Raw genomic sequence first — 24,514 nt, 5'->3', positions numbered from 1 at the left:
TTGTCTCTGCCCTTAAAAACAAATGCACTTTGTACATTAGTTTGCTCTACCAGCATTATTAAAAATAATATTTTTTTTTTTTTTTTTTTTTGCAAAAACACAAATAATTTATAAGACATGGGAGGGAGCACAAGTCATGCTTTATGTAACAAAAAGCTGTAATATGGGAAAGGAAAACGTTTGATTTTAAATTCTGTATTTTAAAAATATAGTTTTGATCAAAGGCATGCACATACTATTTAGGAGATAAAGTGTCTACTTAGGACCAGTTATATAATTTGTCCTAGACGCACTGGCCCTACTCAAACCAGTATCTTATCTTCTCAGATCTTCCCTGATACCAGGAAAAGTAAACAATATGAGAGCCACATGCTGCCCCATTGCAAAATCATGCACACTAAAGCAGAGATTTCCAAACACCTGTCTTGAAAAGCAAGCCTGTATTAAATTTAACATGTGATTCCAGTATATAATCAAACAACACCTATTAGATATCATTTGTGATAATTGAAACAAATATTTTATACTGGAGCTCAAAATACACATATAATAAATATCTGATTACAAATGAATTAACAAAGATGACCTATCCTATAACAAATAGTGTGTGGTATTTTAATGTCAAGTGTCAAGTCTTCTTCTACTTTTGGCTACTCCCGTTAGGGGTTGCCACAGCGGATCATCTTCTTCCATAATGTAAAGTGTGTATAAACAGTGTATTTATATACATTTTTTTTTTCATGCAGCAGACTTCAGCTTTGCAGCTGCTGCTTTACAGCACAATAAGGGACACAAAGTTCTGCTGATGAAATAGAAATGATTGCTGGTGAATAGAAACATGCACTTAAAACAGGTATCTTCACAGAGAATCAGCATTACAAAAAAGAAAGAAGCTTTAAATTGCAAGTCACATTCCCATTTGGAGACTGTGAAATGTGTGTTGACATGACAGTTATTAAAGAAAGGAATCACATATTTGGAGTAAAAGAGCAAAGACTACAATAAAATAAAAAATAAATAAATAAAAAAAAAAGCGCAGCACACACAACCAGCAAATCAATTTGCCACAAAACACTGAATCAAAACCCAGGCTCCACTAATGATATCATGATTTGAGACAAAGCATAAAAGTCTTTAAAATAAATAAATAAATAAATAAAAATCAGCAGCACACACACCAGCATTACAATACCTGACTGCTTTCTGGCTCCTAAACACACAGCACATGGAAAAACACAATTATAGGTATGGGTTAAGCAAGAAAAGATGAGATGGTTAAAAAAGTAAATCAAAATCCATATTGGGAAGATCCTGTGATTTATTAATGAACAGAATCATGGCACTATTAATACAAAATAAAACAAAAACATGGTAACAGAACGATAATGAATTCATTATTACATTTTGACAACAGAAACCTGTGGCTTGTATCATATAGCAACTAAATACAAAATGTGCTATAAACTTTGCACCTGGGCGAGAACATGGGGAGGAACTATTTTCTTGTAAATAAATGTCATAATTATCTTAAAGCGCTAACTTTGTCATTTAAACCAGTATCTCAAATTGAACATTTTACAAAGACTGTTATAACATTCTAAGCTTTTCTGTTTCTGTTTTATTGCAAGGCTTTTCAGTGCAGTCATGACTAACTGATAATCAATGAACATGTGAGCGTCCTGATAAAATGGGTCAACAATAAGTAGATTTACACTAGGAAAATGGATCCAGATTAAATCCTACTTGTAGAATTTGACCCACACAAAACTGTAATACCAGTGTGTGTGTGTGATCCAGATCAAACATTTTCCACCACTTAAGGATAAATGGACTTTGTACGGTCTCATTAGGTAGCATTTTATCCATCTCAAATGGCAGAGTATATATTCCATCAAATCACTACAAATGCCTTTAATTCCATCAGGTGACGTCTTTTTCCAGATTCTCCAGACAGATGAGGAACATAAGGAGCAATGAGTCAAGCCAATAGAGCCAGCTATGCAAATGCACTTCCATTATATGTAAAGTGGAGGAATAAAAGTATTCATACCTTTTCTTTCTGCACACTTTACTGTACTGCAGATTTAATCTTAAATAATTAAATTTACCTTTTTTTTTTAAGTTGCAATAAAGCAAACCTTTCTGAAACATGTTTTCACTGTATCATTGTTTTATTGAGTGTAGATTGATGGGCACAAACTGTAAATTTATCCATTTTAAAATTAAACCTACAAAACAATAAAAAGTGTGCAGAAAGTGAAGCGGTTTTGAAAAATGTCTGAATCCACAGTATGTGCAACATGAAGGAATTGCAGTCTTATTGTGCTAATCTCAAATACAAGGAATTGATATGGAGTCAAGCAGGAAAAGGATGGCTTCATTTGTTGAAGCTAGTTTGCATTCCCTTTTATAAGCATTCCAACAAACAAAGCATTAAAGATATTAAAATGTGGAATAGTATACATGCAGAATGTGGAATACAACCCATCCAGTTTCTTCAGTACAGACGCGTAAGGGGGTATAGAGTTAATTAAGTTTGTCTTATGCAGCAACATTTGACTTGGATCAAATATACTGTAAGAGCACCTGGTCATCTGTGAATACAGTGGGATGGATGGCCAGAGCCCTTACCTGGCCGGGATGCCTCTACAGTGGAAGGAGAGCATATTCAGGGCATTACCTCCCCCAAAATGCTAGATGGTAGCATTGCCTCCGATTCCCACAGGGTTCCATAAGGGTAGGAGGTTGGCACAGCCATAATGGGTTTCCAAGGGGGTGCTGCAGGTACTGCTGAGCCTTTGCTTCCAGCACTTATGCCACACCTGGAAGTGCTACCGGAAGGTGGTCATGGAACATCTGGAGCACTTCCAGGTGCTCTTTAAAAAACAAAAAAAAGGCCAGCTGCCACTGCTCTGGTAGCCACAGTTGGGAGATGGAGGACGGAGCTTGCCAGGAGAAGTGGAGGAGGACTGAGGGACAGAGAGGAAAAGAAAGAAATAGAAAAGAAAGAAGAGAAGTGTGTTTGTGCCGTTCGGTGCTTTGGAACTGTGCTGAAACCGAGGAAGGCGTTTCCCACAACGAAATTAAGAAAAAAAACACGTGCTGAACTTGTGACGGGTTTGGGTGGCTGGAGCGCCCTCTAAAGGCCACAGCAGGTTAAAAGTGTGAGTGGGGTGGAGGAGGGTGACTAGGCAGTTACAGCAAACTACTAATCTGTTTTAACAATTAACCTAAGACTGCCCTAAAACACTTTAACAATTAATCATCTACATTTTAAAGTCTTCTTTTTCTGTTTTCAGTCTTTCTTTTTAACAAGAAACTTATTAAATAAATAGCTCAATAAATATCTTGTAATCACTCCTTAATAGCAGAGACATTCCCTTAATAGGAGAGCTTTCCCTTATCTTACTTTATGTAACAAACTGAACAGGCAAACGGATAGTTATGTGGTTTACAGAACATCCTAAAGAGCATTTATTGTGATTATTGATTATTCTGCTAACCTTTCACACAAGGTCAGTTAGAAAGTAGATTACAGGATAGACAGTATATTGAAAAGCACTGTGGGCAGTCATTATACAGTCCCGATCAAAAGTTTAAGACTACTTGAAAAATGGCAAAAAATCATATTTTGCATGGTTGGATCTTAACAAGGTTCCAAGTAGAGCTTCAACATGCAACAAGAAGAAATGGGAGTGAGACAAAAGATTTTTTGAGCATTCAATTAATTGAAAATAACGATTAAATTGAAACAGGCTGTTTTACAGCTGATCAAGATTTTAGGACCACATGCCTTTAAAGGGCCAAATCTGTGCAAACATGTGGATTCATTGTCATTTTCTGTCAGGTAGTCACACGTTCTGATGGCAAAGGCAAAAAAACTCTCCCTTTTTGAACGTGGTCGGGTGGCAGGGTCTCTCACAGTGCGCCATCGCTGCTGAGGTGGGATGCAGTAAGACAGTCATTTGGAATTTCTTAAATGATCCTGAGGGTTATGGAACAAAAAAGTCAAGTGGAAGACCCAAAAAAATTTCACCAGCACTGAGCCGGAGGATCCAATTGGCTGTCCGTCAAGACACTGGACGATCCTCGACCCCAATTAAGGCCGTTACTGGTGCTGACTGCAGCCCCATAACCATCAGACGGCATCTGAGACTGAAGGGCTTCAAAAACAAAACACGTCTTCAAAGATCTTGTCTCCTTGAATGCCACAGAACTGCTCGTTTGGACTTTGCAAGAGAGAACCAAACATGGGACATTAAAAGGTGGAAGAAAGTTTTATTCTCTGATGAGAAAAAATTTAACCTTGATGGTCCTGATGGTTTCCAACGTTACTGGCATGAAAAGCAGATCCCACCTGAGATGTTTTCTACACGCCACAGTGGAGGGGGCGCCATAATGGTCTGGGGTGCTTTTTCCTTCAGTGGAACAATGGAGCTTCAGATAGTGCAGGGGCGTCAAACGGCCGCTGGCTATGTCCAGATGTTACAGAGTGCATTCCTCATGACTGAGGGCCCTCGTCTGGGTTTTTCAACAGGACAACGCTACAGTACTCATTGCCCGCAGGACAAGGGACTTCTTCCAGGAGAATAACATCACACTTTTGGCCCATCCTGCTTGTTCCCCTGATCTAAATCCAATTGAGAACCTTTGGGGATGGATGGCAGGGGAAGTTTACAAAAATGGACAACAGTTCCAGACAGTGGATGCCCTTCGTGCGGCCATCTTCACCACTTGGAGAAATGTTCCCACTCACCTCATGGAAACGCTTGAATCAAACATGCCACAATGAATTTTTGAAGTGATCAACAATAACGGTGGAGCTACTCAGTACTGAGTTCATGTTTGGAAGTTTGATTTCTGTTTTGGGGGGTTTTACGGGTTTTTTTGGAGGTGTGGTCCTAAACTTTTGATCAGCTGTAAAACAGCCTGTTTCAGTTTAATCGTTGTTTTCATTAAATTGCATGCTCAAAAAATGTTTTGTCTCACTCCCATTTCTTATTGTTGCATGTTGAAGATCTACTTGGAACCTTGTTAAGATCCAACCATGCAAAATATGATTTTTTGCCATTTTTCAAGTGGTCTTAAACTTTTGATCAGGACTGTATAATGAAAACGGACTGCCGCTAGGATATACTTCTCTGTCAAATTTAATAATTTAAGACAATATCAACCAAATATAATTCACAATTGACACGGTCTGAAAGCCAACTGAATATTTAAGACATTGTGTATGATAATAAAATATGTTATCAATATGAACTAAAATTGGAACTGTATTCTTTATAAGTCACTTAATGTATGTAACATTCAAAACATTTACTGTACACAGTGCATAATTAAGACTACTTTAATACACTCTTTTTTTTTTTAATAAAACATCAAGCTCCAGAATGTTCTACAGTAAATATCTCTCTTTATATTTATGATTGCTGAATTTTCCAAAATATATATAGGGGGGTCAATTATAAAAAAAAAAAAATGAAAAAAGTTATTATTAAAAAGAACTCATACTTGTCCATTTTCTCACTGTTCTGACGCCAGTGGGTCATATCTTTCCTCCATCTCAGGTTCTCCTGACTGCCGAATGCGCTGCCTGAAGGACTTCTTTCTGGAAGGAGAAAATTGTAATGAATTTTATGATTTCATTCCTAAAAAATTAAATACATGTGTGGGAAAGGTACTGGAATATTTTACATGCAATATAATAAATTTTCTAAAAACCTTTCAAATAAGATGTTGAATTTTTATTTTAATATATTCTTTTGTAAATACAAAAAGTTAAACTGTCCACAGTACCTAGCTGCCCCCTGCTCCGTCGCACCATCTCTTGTCTTGCTCCAATGCTTCCCAGTATTGCTTCCTCCAGCTTTGCCTTCATATCCTTTGATTTCTTAAACGTTAAACTGTTCATTCTTTCAAAAGCTTTTTTACCCTGTTAAAGACAATGCATGATAACCATTTCTAGGTGTTAACACAGAATACATTCTTTAGAGGTCATTTGGAAAGCATATCTGATATTGTGGGGGGGAGAGGCTTTATTTACGGAACATTCACTAAAACCACTGCTCCTCCCTACCGTTGGTCATTATTGAGGGGACAAAAGACAAAAACATAAAACATAACACAGATATAGGATGGGACAAGTTCTCAGAGGCATGATTGTTCACTACCAGCTGCAAGAATTTGACAGAGAATAATGAGTAAGTAATGGGTTATTAATAAAAGGCAGACTACAATACCTATATTTTACTTTTACTCTTGGCATCATTAATTTTAAGCAAAACTGTTACGTTACTTAGATACAGTAATCCCTCGCTATATCGCGCTTCGACTTTCGCGGATTTTATATGTAAGCATATCTAAATACATAATGTGGATTTTTTGCTGGTTTGCGGATTTCTGTGGACAATGGGTATTTTTATTTCTGGTACATGCTTCCTCAGCTGGTTTACCCAGTTGATTTCATACAAGGGACGCTATTGGCAGATGGCTGGGAAGCTACCCAATCAGAGCACACGGTTAAGTTCCTGTGTGCTGATTGACACAGCGACGGAGCACCGAATTCGATTCCGCTGTGTTAACCACGAAATCTCGTCTTGCTCATTCAGCATCAACGTGTTTCCCTGTGTAAAGTGTTGACTTTTGTGTTTATCTTTGTGCATAGTAAATGCCCTTCGTTATGGCTCCAAAACGATCAGATCCTGCTACTGCTTCAGGGCCCAAGCGCCAATGGAAAATGCTAACGATTTTCCGAAAAGGTAAAGTTTTGGATATGTTGAAGGAAGTGAACAGCTACACCGCTGTAGGACGCCATTATGGCATCAATAAGTCCACAGTTCTTTTTACTTGAAAAAGGAGGAAAAGAATATATCATCTACAGCTGCAGTGTCCTTTAACCAGTGCGCAAAACGAGTTGTAAGTGGATATAATAAGGCGGTGTTCCGGATAGAATCTACTTTAGGGATTTGGATTGGAGACTACCGGAAGAACAACAACGGCGGTGCCTGAAGTGGCTCCTTTAGAAGGGCTGTGACGCTCTCCTTTGTTGTGCAGTAAAATTAAACTCATCGTTACCGGACAAGTCATCATGTCATTGTTGGTGAGTAACCATAATTAATTTTCTATGTACAGTACTTAGTACATGTACGTACTGTATGTTTAGTGTCACTGTACACACATTTTACTGTATACAATTTTTCTTGCATTGTACGTATTTATTGCTGGTGGCGTGTCTATCATAATGGCTGTAACATGTGATATTGGAGACGCTTGATATCTTTAAAATAATATTTAGGTTTTACTCTATATAAAGTGTGTTTAAATACATAATTTCAACTAATCTTACCTAATATCTAAGAGAATACAAAGGGTTTATGCTGTATAAGTGTACGGGAAATGTTTATAAGAGTGTGGGAGAGTTTATAAGGGCTTAAAAATTTGTAAAAATAACCATATAAACAAATGGTTTTTACTTCACGGATTTTCACCTTTCGCGGGGGGTTCTGGAATGCAACCCCTGCGATCGAGGAGGGATCACTGTACATTAATTCTTCACCTGAACAAAGAGGGCTGGTAAACAAAGCATAAAAAAATGTTACCTTATACTCAAAGCAGGAAACACAGAGGTACAGCAGATCCAAAAGCCTATTCAGCTGCATGACAGATAAGTCTGTGAACCACTTCTGTAAAATCATCTCATCTGCATTCTTCAGCACCCACAAGAGACAGATCAGGAGACTTCGACTTGATTCTGCTGAAAATGTGGCATACTGCCTGGAGGCCTAGTGAATGAAATATATAGGGAAAATGATGACAAATGTGCACTGTAAGAACAAAGGTACCTTGTTTGTGCCGCTCTTAGCATCATTTTTCAAATGATCATTCAGCCACAGTGTGCTAAAAATTCAAATCCATGAGTGAAAGCTTTGAGAAAGGGTATAGTATAATGGGTAATCACTCATTAACAAAAAGACCAAAAAATAGATATATAGTATATATCTCTGGCTTTGCTCACTTTGTCAAAATGCATTCGAATTCATAAATTTCAGGATTAGGGTGCAGAGCGTGAATGTTTTATATTAAATACTAGCAAAATACCCGCGCTTCGCAGCGGTGAAGTACTGCCTTAAAATTGTTATTAAGAAGAAAATTAAACCTTTTTAAAATGAGGGAAAATATACCAATAATTATTTGTTAAGGATCTCTTTGTATACCACATTGTCATTCGGCCCTCCGGTTGTAATATTACCAAGCAGAGCTTACTCTTGAGCATGCAATGTACAGTTGGCCATGTGAACAGTAATCTTGTTTCAAATCTCACAGCTTGGATTGCTGCTGTCATAATCGGTTTGAGTTTCATGGTTTGTTTCAATGACGTTTGTATCTGCAGGACTTGTTGTGTTGAAGTGACATTCGGCATCTGTCAAGTGTTGTAAGCATACAACTGGTTTCATCGATAACTTCACATCCAGCTTTTGAGAGTTTTAAATATTCATAAACATCAAAGTGTCCACTACTGAAATCGTCACCTGTGAATCTAAAATGTTTAAGAGGCATTGGTGGTTGTCGAAAGGTGTAAAATATTTGGCCATTTCGGTACATTTGAAAGCGACAACTGAACAATTCAGCGGCAGCCATCAACTCACATGCAGATGCATAGGTGAAGGGCTTAAGCATTTCACTCTTCTAGTGCTCCTGTGTAGTATAATTATCTCCTGTACCGTCATCAGTCCACACCTTGAACCTGTCCCAGTCATTCAATACGTAAGACACAATGTTCCTCCGGATATCAAGAGTGAGCCTGATATGGCCGTGCAATACGTAACAAAGAGAATGGAAAAGGCAGGTGCCATCTCCGGGAATGGAAACCGGTAAGTGACAGTTCTTTGATCGATGGTGACCACCTCGATAGACATGTTAATGGGGGTACGGTTGGAATGATAAAGGAAATGGGTACCTGAACAATGTAAAGTAAGTCTAAAATACCTACACACTAGCTATAATCGTAATAAACTAACAATAAAACAGTGGAGAAGCCGTGGATTAAATAAAAAGGCTGTAGTTATCAGCAGGGAGACGTGAATCCCGTGGCAAAGCAAAGAAGGGAATGTAGAGACTGGAGCGACGGACGGCCTTATATAGACAGGCAGCCAATAATGTGGGAGGCGTTGGGCACGGTGACCGAGCTGCAGGCTATGGACGTATATATGTACGTAAGTAGGATTCAGTTAGCGTTGGGAACCCGCGTACCAAATTTCTTGTCCGTACTGACCCCTACTCTCTCTTGTTTCTTTTTCCAGTTTCTCTGTGGTGGCTGTGCCACCACCAACCTACTCAAAGCACCATGATGCCCCAGCATTGATGGACTAAAAGCCAGAAGTCCACGTGATCATCATCATCATCATCAAGTCCTTCCATGAAAACCATAAATACAAAGAGGACTGTTTCATTTATGTTAGGTAGATTGCCCAGAGGGGACTGGGCGGTCTCATGGCCTGGAATCCCTGCAGATTTTATTTTTTCTCCGGCCATCTGGAGTTTTTTTTGTTTTTTCTGTCCCCCCTGGCCATTGGACCTTACTCTTATTCTATGTTAATCAATGCTGACTTGTTTTATTTTCTTACTGTGTCTCTTATTTTTCTATTCTTCATTATGTAAAGCACTTTGAGCTACATTCTTCTCTATGAAAATGTGCTATATAAATAAATGTTGTTGTTGTTGTTGTTGAAGATGGGCCCATAAGTAACAAAGACCATTGAAAAGTTCAATATGGCGGCCGACAGTGGCATCATACCACCGAAATAAGTACGTACATCGGGTTTTGGTTAGCACAGGGAAGCTGCCTACCAAATTTCGTGAAGATGAGGCCATGAATAAGAAAGTTCAACATGGCAGACGTTGTCGACTGTTATGACCGTTACAAGTAGAATTTCGAAATGAAACCTACTTAACTTTTGTAAGTAAGCTGTAAGGAATGAGCCTGCCAATTTTCAGCCGTCTACCTACACGGGAAGTTGGAGAATTAGTGATGAGTGAGTGAGTGAGTCAGTCAGTCAGTGAGGGCTTTGCCTTTTATTAGTATAGATACAGTACAATCCCTCTTAACTGGCCTTGCATTAACCGGCCTGTTAAAATAAAATGTATATATTTTTTTTTTTTAATCCTGATTTCTTCTTTATATTATATGTATGCACTTCCTTCTTTCCTGGAAGGTGAGAGGTATTTTAAAACTAGCAAACAACAAAACAGTGTTCAAATTATATAAAGTGCAGTGTATTAAAAGTCTTCTTTAAATAAATAATCCAATAAAACGAGTGAATTAGTGAAGGTTAAATTCCATTAGTAAAAAAACAAGTCCTTTAAAAACAATGCAAATGAGGTTAAAACAATGGCTGGAACCAGTCTCTTAAAATCCAAAGCGCGGTGCCTTTTTCTTTCTACCTCGTGGCTCCCCTGCTTCTCCCATCGGGCTTCGCAACAGGGGGGTTCGCCCTACCTGCAGGTGCAGCTGCCTTCCACACTGGTCTGGTTGCCCTCCAAGCCCTGGCTACGTCGGTCTCCATCTGGACCAAGACATGGGTTCTTTCCCCAGTGGCCAGGGCACTCACGCTGGGGCCAAACCAGCCCAAAGCCTCCACGACTGCTGCCTTTCAACGGCCAGTTGTATTCAATACCGGTTACTCCAGTTCAGTGATTGTTCAGCTGGAGTGACCGCTTCCTTCAGTCCCACTGAGTGTCGGCCAAACACTCCTCTGCAGGGGTTCACCTCCCAGCTATCTGCCTTTGCTCCATCGAATCTGCTCTCTCTTGCTCTCCTGCACCGGCTTTCCTCTACCAGCTTCCTTATCCATTAACCTCCCGTTCTTTCCTGTTCTCGCCATAGCGGCCTCGTGCTTTTATTTATCACGGGGACGTGGATCAGATGTGGCAATTAGCAGTTCCCGGGAACAATTATGGATGCGGACGACTCCTCACCTGTGCACTTAAGCTAGGATCGCCTGCATCACGAATTCCCCGGGAATTGATCAGTAACACATACTACGCCCCCTCGCTAAGCCACAAATGCGGCGATTATTTACTGTATTTAAAAAGTGGACTTTTTGACTTGAGCTGTGAACCCGCTACACCACACTGTCCAGTCATCGTACAAGAAAAAAACCTGTGTGCGAAATCGTGGATGAAGCCTTGTGGATATGGCTTCTTCAGGAACGTCGAAGAGGTACAGTACATACCTTAGAAATATTTTTCTACATGAAAATAGGTATGCGTTGGATTAACCAACCAAAACAGCAACCGGCCATGGGTCCAGTCACGAGGTGGCCAGTTAAGAGGGATTGTACTGTACTGTATAGATTTAATTTTTATCTTAATTTTTCCAGGGTGTGGAAGGACCAAAGGTGAGAGTATTATCAGGACAGTTTCTCTCTTGGGCCAATAGAGGGCAGCAGCCCCCTTGGTTTAGGTTTACAGTGGGGCAACAGGCTATGAGTATGGGACCTCAACCCTGTTAGAACCCATGGCCACTGCCAAGGGGCACATGGACCTTTCCAGGTACTTATTTGGTCACACTTCCATCACTATATATGCATATACAGTGGAACCTCGGGTCACAACCGTAATTCGTTCCAAAACTCTGTTCGTAACCCGATTTGGTCGTGACCCAATTTAATTTCCCCCATAGGATTGCATGTAAATACAATTAATCCGTTCTAGACCGTGCAAACTGTATGTAAATATTTTTTTTTAAAGATTTTTAAGCACAAATATAGTTAACTACACCATAGAATGCACAGCGTAATAGTAAACTAAATGTAAAAACATTGAGTAACACTGAGAAAACCTTGAACAAGAGAGAAAACTAACACTGTAAGAGCTTGCGCTGTAGCGCTACGAACCGCTCGCTAAAAACACTTTTTTTTAATGAGTTTTAAGCACAGGGAAAAAAATGAACATTTGAAAAATCCTTAATTTAATAAACCACCAAGAAAAGTAACATTGCAACATTGCACGCTACAAACCGATCACTGTAAACAGAAGTAAAATGGAGGTTAAAATCCAATAGAAAAAAGTCTTCATTAAATACAACAAGGTTAAAACAATGCTCGAATCTGTCTCTTTAAAAAAAGCCTGGTGCATTCTTTAACTGCCTTCTCTCTCTCTCTGCACAGGGAGAGACTGAACACATGCGGAAATCAATGGCGCACACAAACCGAAATGGAGACTGGCTTGTTCGTATACCGAGTGAGTGGTCGTGAACAGATGCAAAAGTTTGGAAAACATTTTGGTCGTAACTGGATTTCTACGTGTTCAGAGACGTTCGTGAACCGAGGTTCCACATATATATATTAGTATTATTAATATATATACAGTGGAACCTTGAGATACGAGTTTAATTCGTTCCAGCACTGAGCTTGTATAGAGAATTTCTCGTATCTAGAACAAACTCCCCCATTGAAAATAATGGAAACGCAGTTAATCCGTTCCGCACCCCCAAAAATATCAACATAAAAATCAATTTTCCTAACAAATAACACTGATAAATAATATATACAAGTGGAACCTCGGTTTGCAAGTACAGTAACTTGGTTTATGAGTGTTTTACAAGACAAGCTGAATTTTTTTAATAAATTTTGACTTGATAAAACGAGCGATGTCTTGCAATACATGTAGTATGGATACACTTTGTCTGCTGAGCGTCATGTGAGCATAACTGAGCTGATGGTTCTTCTCTCTCGTGCGCATCTCTCTCTCCTTATCTCTCTCGCTCGCGCACGCGTCTCTCTCCCTCTCTCTCGCACACGCATCTCTCTCTCCTCATCTCTCTCTCTCTCTCCTCTTGAGGGCAATCATCTCCTATTCTCCGTCTGCATGTCCGCGATATTTTTGGATACGCTTATACAGCGAACTGCCACAGCGAAACAATGAAATCACAAGCGCATAAACGCGTAGATCCTCACGCTACGGGAGAACAAGGAACACTGAGTGAGCTGGCAGCGTCAGCTTGGGTGAATCCCCGAGTCGAGGCGGATCGGGAAACGCGTCACGCATAACCACAGCCTGGCTCGTGGCTCGTAACGCGAGCCAATGCTCGTATTTAGATCTGAATTTTTAGCTCATACTTTCCTCTTATCTTGAATTTCTCATATACAGAGGTGATCGTATCTAGAGGTTCCACTGTGTGTGTGTATATATATATATATATATATATATATATATATATATATATATATATATATATATATATTATATGCCTATGTATGTACACCTAACTAACCTGTCTTCAACTCCTATTGAAGACATATTTGTACTGTACAGTACACAAGAAAGTGCTTTTAAAAGTTAATATTTGTATTTTTTGCTATTGATTTCTAGTGCATTTTACAAACAAAAAATTGAAAGTTATTTCTTATTCCCACTGTTTTCCATCAGCTGATCTCAGTATTATAGACTCGCTTACCGCTAGTGAACGAGCCTATGTGATTATTTTCAAATCCAAGTGACATCATCACATGACACCTTCTGCAAATCATGTAATACTGATGTCTAGCAAGTGTCTGCGGTGAAAATTCATCGAAGATTTTTAAGTTAGGACAAAAAAAAAAAAAAAAAAAAAGAACATCAGAAAAAAGTCCTTCTGGCACTAACTCCAATGTGAGTGTATCAAAGTAAAAGCCCTTGCTAAGTCCGCGGTACTCCTGATGGGATGCTCATATCTGAAGATCATACAATAGAGTCTATTAGGCTAAGTCGACTAAAACAAGCTGTTCATGAGATCCAACCAAAGGTCTCTGTTGCGCCTGCACTTGACCACACTACTTGGTTTTGTATGGCATGTTAATGTATTTCTCTGAGTGGAGAAATTTACCCTTAACGAGTTTCTAACTGTGCCCACATGTTCTTGTTAACAACCTTAATTACAGACATTTTTGGCTTCAAATAAATCAAATTAACTCAGCATAAACAGAGATACAGCCAAAAGTACACACACCCACTTGTAGAGGATGCAAGCATATGACTAAGAACGTAAAATATAACAGCGTGGGTTTTGCACTCTGCCTAGTGCTAGACACGTGAAATTTGAAGATGCGCTACAATTTTAAATTTTTCACTTATTGAAATAATTTTTCATTTATTGAACATGCACATTTGCATCTTTGAAAGTTAATAACTATATACACATCCACTACCGGTCAGAAGTCACAGCACAAGAGCTTCAAGCACAGCTTAACGGTGGCCAAAAAAAGTCTCAGTTTCTTCTATGAAGAGGAGACACTTTGTGCTGTAGGACTGATAAGGCAATTGGCAGTAAGAAAGCAATTCCTTACAGGGAAAAGCAGGGTCTTGAAACAACAGCTGTGGACTACTGCAGACTAGAAAAAAGTCTTATGAACCGATGAATCAAAATTTGAAATCTTCTGTTCATCATGCAGCGTGTTTGTACGCCATCAGTGTATGATACCAACTGTCAAACATGGAGGAGTAAGTGGGATGGTCTGGTGCTGGTGACTTGCACAGAGTAACTGCAATTCTGAATCAAAAGGGTTACCACAGTTTTATGAATTAAATTTTGCACACTTAATGATTCCTTGCCTTATTTTTTATTTTGTCATTGTTTATTTCTTCTATGTTATGCTTTCATGAAATATTAAGACAAACTGACTGCAGCTGGGATGTTCTAAAACTTTTGACTAGTAGTATATACTGAATATATTTTCATTTGGTCAACTACATAACCATGAAGGCACTGTAGGGTTAATATAAATGCTCTGGAAACTAGTGGTGTTCTTCAAAGAAAAACACCAATCTCTGTCAAATTGCAAACAAGAACGCAAGGGGGAAAAAAAAACATATGACAAGAAAGAGGAGATTAAGACCTCACCTCCCTTCCACTGTAATGAGAAACATAAGGCCACTGGTGAATAAGATGCAGGAATTTGTGGCATTAAAAAAAGACTCCTGTCATGAATGTATCCTCACAAGAAAGTGAACACAGGTTCATATTCCTAACTAGACCTCTACAGCTGAGGGATTATAGTTTGTACATGAGGACAGAGATCCAAACGGGAATGGCAAGAAGAAAGGATGTAGCTTGCTTAATTTGGATTCAATATCATACATTTAATCTGAAAGATGTGCCTTAGCCAGGAGCACTGAACGTGAAATCAATACCTGACGTGTAATAAGTAATCAGAACACCACAAAAGTCAGTCACCAGGATTAATAATTGTTGTCAAGTCAGGGATTTCTATTTAAAAATAAATAAAATGTTATGGTTAAAAAAATTTAAAATTGGACTTCCAACCTATGCGTTTAAAATAATAAATGTGAGCAATAATCGATTCTTTCATAAACATTTGATCAAAAAAAAAACTATTAAGTGAACATGGACTTATTAATCACTACAGAATCAGAAAATGCTCCAATAACAATATAAGCATACATAAGAAAATTGTGACAGTGTGATTAAAATCAATAAATGAACTCCATTTCCTTAATAAAGGTTTATTCCATCTTTCTGTGGAAAACTGTGCACTGTCTACTCTAAATTTAACAGAATGAACTGGCGGGGATGCTCACACACAAGACAAAAGAATGAATTCACAGCCAAAGGCCATTTCTGAAAATTCCAACAGCATAAACTTAACCAGGTTATCAGCTTTTCTGGTGATGCTCATTACCGTTGGATTGAGTAAGAAGCTGCTTGGCCGTGACAACTGAGGAACAGATGTCCCAGCAATTGCCATTGCAACAGTCTGACTGATCATGCTGCCTCCTTCACTGTCATAGTCTTCCGTAGTTGAGCCACTTGGCCTTCCACGTTGGTTGTGTGACTCTGAATGAACAAAACAGGGAAAGATATAGAGAAGTTTAAAAAAAATTTTTAACAGCATCATGTTACACATTAAAAAATAAGCTAATTAGATGTTATGTGATTAAGTTGCATTGGAAATTCTGTATGTTTAGAGCATTGTCGGGCAACCGGAATTTTCTAGGGGCGCCGCGAAAACTTTTGTAAAATATTAAAAATTGCTAGTGTTTTTGAACTTTTAGTTGATTAAAAAGATAATGTTTAAAAAAAAATTTTATGTTGGGAAAACAGATAACGGAACACTTACGGAAATGAAGTCTAAGAAACGCAAGAGACTTCAAATGATCGACAAGGAAATACGCGTCTGTCTTTCGAAAATTGATCCTCGCATCAATCTTATATGTGCTGAAAAACAATCTCAATGTTCACATTAATTAAATTTAAGATTTATCCTTTGATTCCGTTATTAATAAAATGTCTTTCAAACTTGCAAAATTAACTGTTTTTATTGGTGATTGTCCATAGATTGTGTCGTCACGACTTTATTTATGGGCAGTCCCTCAGGTGCGCCGCGAAACAAGATTTTTGGACTTAGTGCGTCGCAACTCAAAAAAGGTTGCCTTTCACTGGTTTAGAGTGAGAAGACACTTGAAACATAGTGGTGCAAATTAGGAATATAGAGTTTGTATTAATTTTCTGTTGAGAACAAGTCATATTATAATTGCCCAGGGTGGGCAAAAAGGCATATTTCTTTGTTATTTTTCAGATAAAGATTCAAAAGGTCTCCAAATTGCTGCTTGCAACTACATCATTTGGTAACTTGTTAATTGGATCTAATATAACTACAGGTAAAGAAATGTTTGGGACAAATGATTGATAACATTAGTATGTTATTTAAAAAAAAATTCACTCAGAAGTCAAACTGTAGACATCCTCTGTGGTTAATAGTTCAATATGCTATTCACAGATAATATTATGCACCGAGAGCATTATACACATATCACACAAAACAAATGACATGCTCTTTACCTTTCAAGCGCCTACAACAAAGAAGACACCTGTCTTACCTGTGAAATCATAAAGTTGTGGCACAGTTTCCATGACAATGCCGATTAATGGTAGGTAAAGCATAGCCACCCGAGCCTTCACATCAGGGTCAGCATATCGGGGGTCAGAGTCATGACTGGATAACAGATTATGAACCATACTAATGACCTTCTTATGTAGTCCAAATAGCCTTCATAAATGGAGAAGAAATATATTTAGTACTCATAAGCCTCAAAAAAAAAAACAATAAATGCAAAATGACATGTAATTTTAGAAAAGCAGTGGTACCTGAACTCCAAGGAGTTTATTTAGTAAACGGCTAAAAACATGTATGTGGGTCTCTATGCAAAGATACATAATGGAAAAAAGCATACCATTTCAATTCCACGAATACTGAGGGCAGCAAAAGACTGACTGACCAAGAGCAATAACAGATTGTGTGCATACATATATAGCCAATCCAAAGACAGCCTTATTAACCTTCATCCATGAATGGGGGGGAGGGTCCAAGACCCCCAGTTGCAGATTTTTCAAATTCTTTCCCTTTTAAGGTAATACGACGGCCATGAAATTTTCTGACTTTTCATTTTGTGTTGTCTTGAAAAATGTGCCCAAATCCACTTCGCAATAGCTTAGTGCAAATAAGTGCTACAGTAGCACAAAGTAGCTGGGGGTCATGGAAACGTTACCATTTTTGTACAAGCGTTTTTGCTTCGTTTTATATTTTATATTTGAATTTTCTATTTAACTTTGTATTTTCTTTAGTTTAGATTTCCTTAGTCCCACCTGAGACATTGCTGGTGTATAGTTTGTTGAGGAGCAAGTCCAGTTGATGTGTTTATGAACAATGAGTCAACGACCAACAAAGAAATTCAATGCAAGTGAAGCCCTGGCTGAAATACTGAAGGAGTTGTTGGACTTCGATACATCAGACAACTCAAATGAAGAGGACAATGATGATGGAAGTGACACTGTATTAAGTGATGAGGAAACAAAAATTAATGATGAAACAGCCCCGTGGAGATGCAGCACATGTAGCTAAGAAGCGACGCTTTCACATGTGCCCAAGGGCAAAGGAGAGAAAGATAAAGGCCGCTTGCTCCCAGTGCAAACTTCCAGTTTGCCAGACACATTCAGAGCGTTCCCTTGGGTGTCTGGCCTGCAAACAAGTTGAAGTTGAGGCAGATTCTGAGTGACTGTTCTGTTTGCGAATCAGACGTGTAACTGACGCCTTGTTTTAGTGCTACTATAACTGTATTTTATATGAGCTGGTGAACACTGAACATGCATTACTATTACAAAGGTACCGTGTAAACCATTGAAAATTTTCATCAAATTTACTTCATTTCAGAGGTAATAATTTCTGAAGTTATTGTATTGCTTTTTAGGCAGATTCATGGAAACGTTCTAAAAATGGCATTCATGGATGAAGGTTAATGTTAATTCAAAAACTTCCGCAAAAAACATTTCTGCCATTGACCTGGAACATCAAAGAGGTGCAGGATATCTCATCAAGGACCTATCCAACAGCATGTAACATTTTACACATTAACCAATGGAAACAAAGAGAAAACATTAGAGTGCAATACAGTAATGCCCACCCTTCTGCTTCCGGATCCAGAATAACAGCCAGTTCAGTCAGCACCAGTCCAGCCAGGTAGTGCTGTTGCCGGAAAGGTACCGAAAGCTCAAACATATTAGCAATCTTCTGATCTTGAACGTTGGTTGAGAAGCCAGAACTCTGTCGTGGAAATAAATTTTCACAATTATTTCTGTAGGGATTTTGTGAAACTGTGCAATAAATTTTAATTCCAATAAAAGATGGAATTACATACTACAAATGCTTTCTATTGTGCTGATAGGGAACAGGAGTTTCATAAGGCAAAGGTTAAGGTAAGACTTGCTTATTTCACAGCAGTTATTCTAATATTAATATCTAATATTAACAATGGTTAGCTTGGTAAAGCTGTTGTAGATGAATGCATTCATTTACATTTATTCTCAAAAACTGCAAGTAACCAGCTAACCACATTTTATGATTTAGTGTAAAACACAATGGTGCAATGCCAAAAAATCTCTAAACACCACAGCAGGTTAGCTAGACTGACTAAACTGCAAAAAAACATTACCAGGAAAAGGTCATACTAGCAGAAACTACAAGAAGATAGTAATACATTATGCATTCAAATAGAACCAAAAATAATTCTTAGTTATAAACGTGTGCTGGTCTTCTGATAAACGTGCCTTGAGAAGTCTGAATGCTTGCAAATGATGAGTCTTTTAAACAGTTTATTATAAGGCCATGACCATTTACACCGCTTTAGATTTTGACTTTACACCCTTCAGATTGTTTTGAACATAAACAAAAGTGACACAATGAAAATGTTGCCTCTCCGGTGGTACTAAAATGGTAAAAAAGAGGTTTAAATTTAAAGTTTAGATTAGCAAAAACTGAAAAAGGAAATGTCAGAATATTACAAATGGGCCTTCTTCGGGGAACAACTAGTAGGTTACAACATACAGATGTTCTGCAGCAATTACCAGAGCCACGAAAAAACTTGTAAATCCGTCCCACCTTAAATCGCTTCTTAAAATCGTTCACAGTTCTCCACCAGCGTCTTTTGTCATCTAAATGTGCTGATAAAAATCAGGCTGCAAGCAGCCGGCTAATCTATCCCCCCACCGACTTAGAATGTGCACAAACTTCTCCCAGCTCATGCCTTGATTGATTTTCTGGGAGTGAAGTGGAGTTTTAGACTGGAAATAATAGATTGTTATTTGGAACACACGCATTTCATGTCTGTTCCGTTTCTACAGTAATCTGAGTAAACACATTGTTAAAACAGAAACGTTTTTTATATTCTACTAGTAGATGACAAAATGTAGGCATAAACTATATAATGTAAGAAGCCTGAAGTATCACAGAAATACTTTCACAAAAGGTACAAATCTAACACAACAATTGCGCTTTTAATCAAAAATATAACTGCAGAAACAAAAAGCCACCTTAACATGCGACATTGATAAAACCCGTTTATTATGACTGCCTCCGTGGCGCAATAGAATCAGCTGCCACCTGGGAATCAAAAGGTCGCGAGTTCGATCCTGCACCACTCCGTTTTGAGAAGTAAACTGCTCTTAGTCTTACTATTTTAGAATAAAAACATACATTTGATTTCAGTCTGTAACAGCCAGTGTAATTTATGATACAGTGGAACCTCGGTTTGCGAGCATAATTCGTTCCGGAAACGTGCTCGCAATCCAAAACACTCGTATTTTTAACAAGCGAATTTCCCCATAAGAAATAATGGAAACTCAGATGATTCGTTCCACAACCCAAAACTATTCATATAAAAATGATTAATACAAAATATAAAGTAAAATACATAATACAAATTAACCTGCACTTTACCTTTAAAAAGAATCATGGCTGGTGTGAGTTTCTAAACTCATGTGGGATTCCACCCAACAGGACGACACGCGGAAGAGTGTCCCAAAGCAATCGCAGTCTCCCAGCGCTGTAGCAGTTCGCCGTATAAGCGCATCCAAAAAGATCGCAGACATGCTATAAGCGCCTGTCGTCAATGGGTCATACAAGAAACATTTTAAAGATCCCGCTGCAATAAATAACAGCGCTGTTGCCGTTTCAAGCTGAATAAAGCTAGTGTTAAAGTACTGAGACTCAGCTTCGTGTTTTGGGGAGCAAGATGGGGACTCGCACTTCACAGCGCACACACACAGTCACAATGCTGTAGTAAACAGAGAGATGCACTGGGCAAGCGAGATGAGGAGAGAGAGAGATGCGCTGGGCGAGCAAACGAGATAAGGAGAGAGAGAGAACAACCACCAGCTCAGTTGTGATCACATGACGCTCAGCAGACAAAGTGTATCCATACTGCTCGTATTGCAAGACATCGCTCGTTTATCAAGTCAAAATTTATTAAAAATTTTTGCTCGTCTTGCAAAACACTCGTAAACCAAGGTTCCACTGTACTTGTAAAGGTTAGCTTTGTTTTTTTTGTCAGTTTTATTATCTCAGCCGTTCACGAGCCCAAACACACCCCACCCCCGCATCTGACACTGCTGTTTTCACATAGACGCGCTGTAACAGAGGTAAACTCGGCTCCCTTCTACATCGGAGCAAGAATGCACATACCATTGCTTGCATACTAAAGTGTCAGCAGGCACTTTTCGTGGCATTAACATACATTTTTGAGCATGCCCTCTGCACACTACTTGTGACTTTAGGCTTTAGGAAGTAAGTAAATAAATAAAGGTAAATCGTGTCATAAAATGATTTCTTCAAAACGTCAAATGTTATTTATTTGGCCCGGACATGTCTGCATGCACTTTTTGTGGCATTACACACATTTTTTTGGGCATGTCCGAGCTGGCAGAAGTTTGTGCACGTTCTAAGTCGGTGGGGGGATGGAATAGCCGGTTGCTTGCAGCCTGATTTTTATCAGCACATTTAGATGACAAAAGACGCTGGTGTAGAGCTGTGAACGATTTTAAGAAGCGATTTAAGGTGGGACGGATTTACGAGTTTTTTCGTAGGCTCTGGTAATTCTAGTGTTAAAGTAAACTAAGCCTTGCAAGTTGAAGCAAACAATTTGAACAGGAGTCCCAAGTTCTGCTGATTACTTAAAAACCCTCCATCTTTCTTAAAAGTAGAGGTGCAACAGAATGTGTTACTACATTCTCTGAAGTACTACTTGGACAATATTCCAGTGATAATGGCAAGAAAACGGCAATGAACAACTGAACAAATGAAACAAGACAGCAAAACAAAACAGACCCTTAGAAATGTAGGTCTTTCATTTAGAGAAAAAAAGTGAGGTACAGTGGTGTCCTACACACTCCAAAGACATTCGGAAACTTGAACAAACTCTGATAGGAAGAGAACTGGCATACCACAAAGGTCACAAGCCAATCACAAGACAAGTTTCTGAGGGTCACCAGCTTGCGTGATCACAGGTACCTCATAGCACAAGAGCTTCAAGCACAGCTTATCAATGGTCGAAAAAACTCTCTGTTTCTACTGTGAAGAGGAGACTTTGTGCTGCAGGTTTGACAGAATGAGTGGCCATAAGAAAGCCATTACTTAAAGGACAACATAGGGCCTTGAAATACTGACTGTGGACTACTGCAGACGGGAAGAAAGTCTAATGGACTGATCAATCAAAGTTTGAAATCTTCGGTTCATCACGCATGATGTTTGTACGAAAAAAGAAATGGGAGTTACAGGAGAAAAAGTGATTTCTAAACCTAGATAGCAATCCTTTGTTTTCATACACTTACATTACGTGCAGGAAATTTGTTTGACGTTTCCATGTGGTATTTGAGAATAAAAAGGGTGCTCGGATATCAGCAAACAGATTTAAAACTGGTCAATTTTCTATTATTAATAAAACAAACTATTCTCATGGAAATCATAATCAAAGAAGGCTTAACAATTATTATTTTTGCAAAATGCATACATATACTGGATCAATCAGGTCATATACTCCATCAAGTTAAAATTTCGAATGCTGGTTAATACTACTAATACTATATATTAAAACAAATTAAGGAATGGCGTAGTTTGTAAACATGTAACAAATAACATGAAAGAATTTTTCAGAGGCCTAAACTCTCAATATGAGAACAAAACGTGAAGCAATTGTCAGCACATACAAATGAAGAAGCACACCTGAGAAGTTGCTGAAGATACAGAGGGTGAAGGAGAAGCTGGTGGTGTTAGCAAACCGCAAGGCAGATTAAGCGTCACATAATGTTCATGGCTGCACACAATGCGGAGGAAATCCAGCCTCAATGAGACCAACACTGTAGGGCTTGGTAGGGTGTAGAGCTTTGAGGAAACCTTTGAAGAGATGGGGAGGGGAAAAACACTTTTTATGATAAGACATACAAGGACATGCAATACACCAAAGTGAATTACAAATGCTGGACTTCACACAGACCTCAATGCTGCATACAATATTTCTAAGCGGGATGATGGATTCCCAAATTACTAAAAAGTCCAGCATAGGTATTAAGGCATGAATTCAGAATTGCAGACCTACCTTTCTACTTATCCTTCTTACTTCATCCACTTCATTTTACTGCTATTCCTGTGTTCATTTTACACTTTAAAACAGGGGTCCCCAAACTTTTTTCCCCCCGAGAGCTACTTTTACAAAATGAAAATGGACGAGAGCTCCTCATGTTTTCTAACGTTTATTCTCATAGCTTATTTCAACCCAAACAAACTGAATAAGCTTGTTCTGCCTGAACATTTACAAAATGTTGGTGTCCACAACTCACCTTTTGCATTAAAACATCACAAAAAATATTCAGTTCACCTGCAAGTGCATTTTGTATGTCTGTAGTCATTTCACACTATTGAATTAAAACATGAAGGCTGTCGAAACAAAACAATGCAATTCCCAATCCACAGATCTGACTTCTTCATTTGTCATTTTGCCACATGTCACCGTGTCACTTTATTCTCAGGTCCAGCTCCACGTGATGTGTGTTTTTAGTTAGTCAGATGACTGGCACTGAGGTGTACGGTGGAGTGGAGCCACTGAGGTTCTCTCTCATGGAGTCATTTACATGTTCGTCTGTCAGTCTTGCTCTGAACTTTGACTTCATGACATTCATGTCAGACTCACAGAGGTATGGAGACCCAAACAAAGCAGACATTTTCAGAGCTGCTTGGTGAAGATTCTTCTAGTTACAGTATCTGGCTCTGCTAAGCTCTGGGAATGCTGTTGAGACTTTAACTGCACATTATTTTGAAGGTTTGCTATTATATAATATATAAAATCCAATGTCTGTATGTCTGTCCGCTTTTCACAACTACTACTTCACGGATTTAGATCGTTTTTTTTTTCTATAATTTGCTTGAACATTCCAGTTGATTTTGCAACTTCTCTCATTTCACTATGTATCATAGTTCGCTTGTGGTAATCGATTTATTTACGTGAATCTGAGAAACACGCAGTGGGCCGAGTGGAGGAGCCTTCCTCACTCACTCGCCAGCTTCGGTTCGTGTTCCTGAACTCCACTTAGCTAGCGAACGAGAGAACAATTGAATTCAACTTTTTTTTGATATTTAAAATAAAGTGTTACTTAGGTCTTCATTAGTTTGAGTCCGGATATTCTTTTAAGTGTAAACCACATTGAAAAGATTGATTGCAATTCAGATTGTGGCTCGTGATTTTGTGTTAAAAGGATCGTGATTTGATTTTTTTGGAAAGATCACCCAGCCCTAATTTGACTAATCAAGTTTTCAAATTTATGTAGAATTCATTAACCCATCGGCGAGCTACCGGTAGCCTGTGAGCAACGTGTTGGAGACCCCTGCTATACAACAAATAGAAAATAAAAATTAAAATAAACTGACTTCTTTCAACCAATTAGACTACACTATCCTAATTATTTAAACTCAGATCTTTAATATTTGCCTTTATTGGCCCCTATATGATCACTCTTTCATCAACTGCAGCACTTCTTTCACTACCATATAAACACACCATTCCAGTCAGAACAGTAAACAATTAAAATACAAAATTCTAAATGGTTCCATTATGGAATATAGAATAAAATACAAATGTGCACAAGTGAATGATTTTAAATAATAAGTCAATCTAAATAAAGACAATTAAAAGA

At 38.5% G+C, this 24,514-nt stretch overlaps 1 protein-coding gene across 13 annotated transcripts in view; it reads right to left on the bottom strand.

Annotated features, from left to right (window-relative positions):
- dock7 (dedicator of cytokinesis 7) overlaps positions 1-24,514 on the bottom strand; it is a 267,403-nt gene that overhangs the window by 58,981 nt on the left and 183,908 nt on the right. For 7 of the 13 annotated variants that reach the window (XM_039735256.1, XM_039735257.1, XM_039735258.1 and 4 more), the window contains 7 exons: positions 22,551-22,721; positions 18,460-18,599; positions 16,879-17,048; positions 15,681-15,835; positions 7,602-7,784; positions 5,800-5,935; positions 5,515-5,611 (listed from right to left, as the gene is read on the bottom strand). In XM_039735256.1, coding sequence (XP_039591190.1) covers positions 5,515-5,611; positions 5,800-5,935; positions 7,602-7,784; positions 15,681-15,835; positions 16,879-17,048; positions 18,460-18,599; positions 22,551-22,721 — 1,052 coding nt within the window. Of the gene's footprint in view, positions 1-1,178; positions 1,211-5,514; positions 5,612-5,799; positions 5,936-7,601; positions 7,785-15,680; positions 15,836-16,878; positions 17,049-18,459; positions 18,600-22,550; positions 22,722-24,514 lie in introns of all 13 variants that reach the window. The other 6 variants (XM_039735253.1, XM_039735254.1, XM_039735255.1 and 3 more) reach the window with 2 other exon arrangements.

Source organism: Polypterus senegalus, chromosome 14, assembly GCF_016835505.1.
Source record: "Polypterus senegalus isolate Bchr_013 chromosome 14, ASM1683550v1, whole genome shotgun sequence".
Classification (NCBI taxonomy): domain Eukaryota; kingdom Metazoa; phylum Chordata; class Cladistia; order Polypteriformes; family Polypteridae; genus Polypterus; species Polypterus senegalus.
The sequence above is the reverse complement of the archived record's forward strand: the minus strand, read 5'-3'. Positions and strand labels throughout refer to the sequence as shown.